Source organism: Amphiprion ocellaris, chromosome 4 (genome assembly GCF_022539595.1).
Source record: "Amphiprion ocellaris isolate individual 3 ecotype Okinawa chromosome 4, ASM2253959v1, whole genome shotgun sequence".
Taxonomy (NCBI): domain Eukaryota; kingdom Metazoa; phylum Chordata; class Actinopteri; family Pomacentridae; genus Amphiprion; species Amphiprion ocellaris.
In genome coordinates, this window is record NC_072769.1 from 15,078,519 (window position 1) to 15,085,590 (window position 7,072).

At 39.5% G+C, this 7,072-nt stretch overlaps 1 protein-coding gene across 1 annotated transcript; it reads left to right on the forward strand.

Annotated features, from left to right (window-relative positions):
• The first annotated feature begins 842 nt into the window (after nucleotides 1-842).
• LOC111567100 (histone PARylation factor 1) lies at nucleotides 843-6,774 on the forward strand. Its single transcript, XM_023267994.2, has 8 exons — nucleotides 843-985; nucleotides 2,872-3,055; nucleotides 3,669-3,855; nucleotides 4,055-4,153; nucleotides 4,611-4,764; nucleotides 5,727-5,814; nucleotides 5,961-6,133; nucleotides 6,449-6,774. The coding sequence occupies exons 1-8, from the start codon at nucleotides 947-949 to the stop codon at nucleotides 6,581-6,583; spliced, it is 1,059 nt and encodes a 352-aa protein (XP_023123762.1). The 5' UTR covers nucleotides 843-946; the 3' UTR covers nucleotides 6,584-6,774.
• The last annotated feature ends 298 nt before the right edge of the window (nucleotides 6,775-7,072 follow it).

Genomic DNA, 7,072 nt, shown 5'->3' on the forward strand with positions numbered 1-7,072 from the left:
GTGTCGTTGAACGCTTCATTTTATTTATTTTCCTCATTCATTGCAATTAAGCTCCAACATGTTCCATAATAAATTACAAACAAGTACTCACAGAAACAGCAACTACTGCAGCAACCTGCCGTCAAAAAACTGTTTACCTTCCGGGTGGAACACCTGTCCACACAAACATTGGTTCCTCTTTCTTGAACTGAGCGCTAATTGGCTCCCACAACCAAATTGGACCATAGTATCCAAAAAATACATTGTTAGAGTACAGGATTATTTATGTTTAGTAGAGTTTCCAACAATTTGTTATAGCAGAATGGGAGGCAGATTTTTCAGTTGTCAGTTATTTCCAATGATACAATGGGCACCTGTCCATTTTTTTATCTCTCCATTTATTCATATATCACCATTGCAAGTCACTAACTTTGGGTCTTCTCTTGATCGAAGCTTGTGTTTTGTCCTCTCTGCAGGTATCTCTGGCTACTGGTCAGCCTGGACAGTTTGATTTCTATCAACTATCTGGTTTCCCTTTGCTCTCACTCCAGCTGGTCAAATCAGATGACCGCCTTCACTGGACTAGAGCTTTGTTATTTGTAAACGGGAGTTTTTTTTCTTTCCACCCTGACCAAGGAGTTTTGTTTTTTTTTTTTTGTTTTTTTTGTTTTGTAATGTCATCGCCTTACCATGTGAAGAATTTCATTGTGTTATACATTGACACAGTATGAATAAATTAAACTGAATTGGAAATATTTGAATTAAAATGTATAGTTTGTATGGATGTATGGGTTAGTGATATCAGTTATATATAATGCTCTCAGTGAGACATTTGTTACATTGGTTTTCGGGATTCAGTATTTACCATCTCCGGCCTCTGGGGGGCACTGATGCACTTGAACGCGGCGCTGCTGCTGCTGAGCCGAGCTGTAGAAGAAGACGCCGACGGAGAGAAAAGAGGAATAAAATGACAGGGCGCGCAAAAAGAAAACCCAAATCCATTCCGGTAATTCCATTCACTTTTGTCCACTGGTGTCTTGTCGTGAAAATATCCGTTTAAAAGACGGTTTCAGCAGGCAATGAGCTGTGCTGTGTGTGATTATCTTGGCGATAAAGCAACTTGTGTTAAAGGCGATGGACAGGAGTGTTGGTGACTGAGCAGCGGTGCTGAGACGACAACATGGCAGCACCGCTGCTCATTAGAACCGCTGCGTTCAGCCAGGCTCGCAGTACACACCAGTGTTTAACGCTGCTAGCACTGCGAACGTCAGAAACAGCGATTCGTGAACGATAACGGCGTATTTATTGTAACTAGGTGGTGTTTGTGAACTCGCGTTATGTCTCTGTAGTCTGCTGCAGGGACACTAGTGGTTGTCCACATTTAATTCGTGCTTTTAACCCGTAAAAGCCAAAAAACGATTCTTTTAACAGCTAACACTAGCTAACATCCTTACCTTTAAGAGCTCGGTCTTGTACACTCCTGTGCTGGTGTTGTGCCAAAATGTGATCACCTGCCAAAAACTGATTGTGCTTCATGTTGAAGCTGTTTTATGTAAGTAGACAGCTGCTTTTATCTGAATCAAGCAGTCATAATGTTGAAATACACATAATTTTATTTCTGTGGTCATAGGTGAAGTGGATTTTTTGTGAAACTTGTTTTTCACATTTTATAGTGTAATCAGGCCTTACATTTAAGATGTATTACAGACAATGCTATAGTCGTTTTTCCAGTGTTCAGATTATGCTGAGTATTGTAATTTTTAGATGGCATTTAACATGATTTCTGGATGCATTTTACATCTAAAATGAAGAAAGGATTTATTTTGCAATTATCCTACAAGCTATTATCTCCGAAATGTAACTTCACGAATGAAGTCAGTCGTTTCAGTCACAATGCTGGGGCTATACTCACAAGTTGGTCAATGTAATACTGCATTATAGGAGGTAAATAGATCCTCTTTAGTTATTTCTGCAGGGTAAAACAACTAGATTTGTTGTAATTAATGCCCCAAGTATATATACATATTTTAAAAATGCCGTGATAAAATGATATCTGCTCCAACAGATTGCAGTCACTTCTTGGCAGACGATCACTTTTTGGCACGAGACCGGTACAGAGTACACAGAGCTGAACACAGCTGGACTTGTTTTGCAAAAATACAGTTTCTAGCTTGTAAATACTAAAATAGCAACCCTGCAATAAACTCCAGCCTACCTATATGGCTGCTGTGACATACAGTTTTCATTGAATCCATATGAAAGATGGCGATTTTGCAAGAACTGTTTAATTTATATAAATTTGGTGGATGATAAACTACCTATCATTATAACTCTATACAATTCCATTTATTGCTTGGCTGTTGTATTGAAATACAGTATTTGTTGCTTGTTCTACAAAATACATTGGCCACTCAAAAGTCCTTTTCTGCAAATTAATGAAAGTTTCATGTGTCTCCAAAATGTTTTTCAAATTTTCAGCTCAAAACACTGCAAAGATAGTTAATTGCACGATGACTTATCAACACCCGGATTTAACCCTGTGCTAGAAGACCGTTTCAGTGTCTGTAGCTTTAAATGCATCTGAGCTGTTGGTGTCCACACCTCCTTTCAGGAAGAAAACCCTCTCTGCATCTGTAACAGCGTGGAGCAAAAAAAGTTAACCAATCCACAGGTCACACATGCGTGGATGAGTTGTACAGGCTTGCAAAGCTGGAAGGCTGGGATTTTTTGTGGAGGGGTTAAGGATTGGCCAAAGTTAATGTCTTCATATGTTAACAGCATTTACTCTACCTCTAAGTTTATAACGGCCACAAAACACATTACAAAAGGATTTCACCCTATGGGACTTTTAATGTGTCACTTAGTTGTCTCTCCTGCTTTTCATCTCTTTAGGAATCGCTCACCGGCAATGGAGAGTTGAAAAAAGCCAGAGCTGATGAATCCAAAGCTGTGCCATTGTCAGGAGTGGATTCAGAGCAACGTGATGAAATGTTGCAACTGTACAATTTTCAGATGCCAGAGGATCTGTATCACTTCTGGGATTTCTGCAAGGAGCTTAGTCCTGACAACCCCCGTGGTATGCTCTTGATACTATCGGTGTATCTTGTTACAATAACAGTGACAGGACTGAAGATTCAGCTGACATTTAATCAGTTTTTCTGTCTGCAGACCTAGAGAAAACAGTCTGGAGCCACTGAGTTTAGTGATTGTCAGCCACTTAAAAGTCTGGATGGGTGCAAAAATCTTTTACTAGACTTCTTGTAAAAATGCACCCTTGCATTCGAGGAGACCCACTCAAAACCATACTTTAACACAAGTGTCTTTGTTTGATTATGATTAAGTCCATGGCAATTTTAATACCACTGCTGAGTACAGCTAATAACAGTCAATTAACATTTAGTCTATTAAAAGTCAGACAATTCTGTGTGTCCCTCATTGATCAAACAAGAATCTTGAAGATATTTAAGTCAATCCAATGCAGAGAAGCTATAGGACCATTTTTAGGTTTTGCATATTATATTCTTCTTAGTTTGAAGTATTTTCACGCATATAGAATAAACCAGTGTGTATACATTTATTATACATCACAAAATCAGGATCAAAGGCACCAGTAATTTGCACCTGACTGATGCTTCCATGTCACCTATCTTTCCATAATATGCTACTTCTCTGAATCTAAATCTGTATAGGTGCTCTGAAAGACATACTGGGTTTGCAGCTGGTTGGTCCCTTTGACATTCTGGCAGGAGCTCACAGAAACTCCAAGAATCCTCAACCTAACTTCCACCTTCACTGGAGGTATTTTTATGACCCACCAGAGTTTCAGACCATACTGCAGGGGAGGGAGGACAGCCAGCATCACATGGGCTACTACAGGTATAAAACTGCTTTTATTATAATCCTGTAGCTTCCACTAGCGACTGTTTCTAACAGTTACTGTACCAATTAGAGTGAGGGGATACAGTCTAGCTAGTGGAAGATCGATAACATGGAAACAGCATTAACTATATCACAATGAGCATGAGTGGATCTCTTTTGCATTTTACTGAATTAGATTTTTTCTGAAATCCACCAGAGATACTCCAGATTCCCTTCCTTCATTTGTTGGGGAAAGTGAAGCTAAGAAGGGCTACACTATAACACAGCTGGGAGACAATGTGTTTGCTGCTGTCCAGTGAGTGTTAACTACATATTCACCATATATCACTTTGTATGCTTGTCATAAAGAAAAAACAAATACTTCAGAACAAGAAAAAATGTTGATGGTTGCATATGATCAAATTACACATAGTTGAGTACACTGGGGCCAAATGCAGACCTGATACCTGTATTGTATTTTTCATTTGTCACCCCGTAGGAAAAAGTGAACAGACTTTGCAGAAATCAGGTGCATACTGATGTTTCATCACTATTAATAAGAAAAAAATTATTTGCATGTTGGCTACTCTAAACTGATTTTTTGCTCAAATCTGTGATTATAAAAGGTGACTGATGAATGTATTACCTTGTATGATAATCTGCTCTAGTGTTTGTGCTGCTTTGTGTTCAGACTGTTTTTTGCCCACTTTTTCTGTTTTTTTTTTATGAGTATTCTTACCCGCTGTTGATCCGTGTGATCTCTCCTCCATCAGCCTGTATCTGCTGAGGAAGAGGAAAGAGAGGGGCAGTAAGCAAGCAGGAGAAGAGGCTTTGGAACACTTGGAGGCAAAACTGAGAGACAAAGCAGAGACTCTGGGTTTGTCTCTAGAGCAGAAGTCCAAAGGCATGAAGCAACGGGACAAGAAGGTAATAGTGTCTATTATTACCCAGGGTAAACACTGTAACTATCCAGATGGTTATTGGACCCCACTATTATCACCTATTTGGAGCTGTGCTAAATTACACCTTGTGTGTTTGTTTGTGCTCAGGAATCCTGTTATATTGCCGTAGTGTGAACCAGTGCAGAGATTATACTTGTGCTTGTTGCATATTTAAGTTTCTAGAGTCCTCCTTGTTAAGAGGTCTCCAATCCTGTACAAGATATTCATGGACAAGATCTCAAAGTACAACCAGAATGAGGATGGTGTTGAGTTTGAGAACTTTGGACTTGCGTCTGTGATTTTAGCGGATTGTGGTTTTGTTGTAGTGACCAAAACAGTGAGATTGCAGATATGTGCGGCCAAGATGTCTGGGTCAAGGAAGTCGGACATCTGGAAGGACCTCAGAGTAGAGTCAGTGTTTTTTCCCATTGAGAGGAGACAGGTGAGGTGGTTTCGGTATTTGATTTGGAAACCTCCTTGGTTCCCTCCTTTTTAGATTTTCCAGGCCCATCTAATTGGGAGGAGCCCCGGGGTAGACCTAGAACTCACTGGGAGGATTACATATTATATCTGACTTAGGAACACCTTGTGGAGGAGCTGGAAAGTGTTGCTGTGGAGAGAGACATCTGAAATGCTCGGTTTAGCCTGCAGACCCTTCAAGTCAAACTTTATGTGGAAGAAAATAAATGGATGGATTAGTTGTACAAATTTGTTGCTTTCTCTGATGCACTGGTGACTACAGTGTCAACCCAACCTTAGCCACCCTTTTCATAAATACTAATGTTGTAACTAACTTCAATACGGCATGCTAAAATACAGCATTTAACAACATTGGCATAATTCCTTTGAAATGGTTGTATTTACATAACACAGCATGTTCAGAAACAGGACTTGAATAAAGATGTTGTACTCTGAGTTGATAATAAGAAACCTCTTATCATACCATAGGTGGTCACCAAGACGTTCCACAGTGCTGGCATTGTTGTGCCTGTAGACAAGAATGATGTAGGATACAGAGAACTACCAGAAACAGATGGTGAGTGTAAATATTTGTGTTTTTTCACTTCTCTTTTTCACTGATGATATGAACTCACTTTTTCATATGTGAAATTGTATAAATTGCAGAGACTAAAGCAGTTTTCTTGTGTCACAACATATTATTTTTCTTTTCCCCTTGTCAAGCTGGTCTCAAGAAGATCTGTAAAGCTATTGCTGAAGCACGGAATGATGAAGAACGCGTAAAAGCCTTTGGACCAATCCAGGAGATGATCACTTTTGTTCAGTTTGCTAATGATGAGTGCGACTATGGCATGGGCTACGAGCTAGGAATAGACCTCTTCTGTTATGGATCCCATGTGAGTCTCTTAAAGTGGTGCACAACAGGCCTTCAGCATTTATTTGTCTGAAATTACTACTTATGCCTCTTTGCCAGTTTCTTAAATAACAGAAATAGCTTAGAGGGTAAAGTTGCGCTTTGGTGAAAATGCTCACAACTCAGAGACTTTCTTAATCCAAAATGAGATGTTCCACTGCTTTATTTCATGTAGCAATATGACAAAATTTTTGGGGACTAGTTCTTTAGGCCACATGATGGCCTGAATGTTGCACAACCTTTAGAGTTGTACTTCGAAGAGATACATGATTATATCTTTGTTTTTTGTCTCCCACAGTATTTCCACAAGATTGTCAAGCAACTTCTTCCCATGGCCTACAACTTGCTGAAGAGGAATTTGTTTGGCGAAATTGTGGAGGCCCACCTCTCCAGCCGCAGCCATGACAACCTAGACCAACTCTCTGCACATTAAAAAAAAAAAAAAGACTCAAATACATTTCAGTTCTAACTCATAAGCTTTCCCACCATTTGTCCTTGTCTTCTGTTGTTTGTTATTGTTGATGTTTTTTGGTGGTTTTGGTGCTGCTGTCACTGATTGCAACCAGTTCAGTGATGTCTTGTTTGTAAAAGGTAGATGTCTAATAAAGCATTTTTATATTTTTACCCGTTTGATTTTTGTGTCCTACCTGATCCCAGTTATTCCCTCAGTTTACTTGTAGATTGTGCAGTACAACATTGTGTATAATGCGCTTTCATTTTTAGATACAGATCATCAAGGCAGAATGCATTTTGGTATTGATTTGGCCGCTGGCTGATGAGTAACCCTCTAAAACTTTCCTTTTAGAGTAGAGAAGAATTTTCAGTGTGATACCATGTAGTGGATACAGAGGGCAGTGTTGTGTATATGAAAAATGAGCATCATGATGAGGGCCTGGAACAGACATCCCGTCATACCAGCTGA

Bases quoted from the DNA above. Each gene is read 5' to 3' on its own strand.
- LOC111567100 (XM_023267994.2), top strand. From the start codon at position 947: ATGACAGGGCGCGCAAAAAGAAAACCCAAATCCATTCCG. The intron at 3,056-3,668 runs GTATGCTCTTGA...AAATCTGTATAG, and splicing joins TAGTCCTGACAACCCCCGTG to GTGCTCTGAAAGACATACTG. The intron at 6,134-6,448 runs GTGAGTCTCTTA...TGTCTCCCACAG, and splicing joins TCTTCTGTTATGGATCCCAT to TATTTCCACAAGATTGTCAA.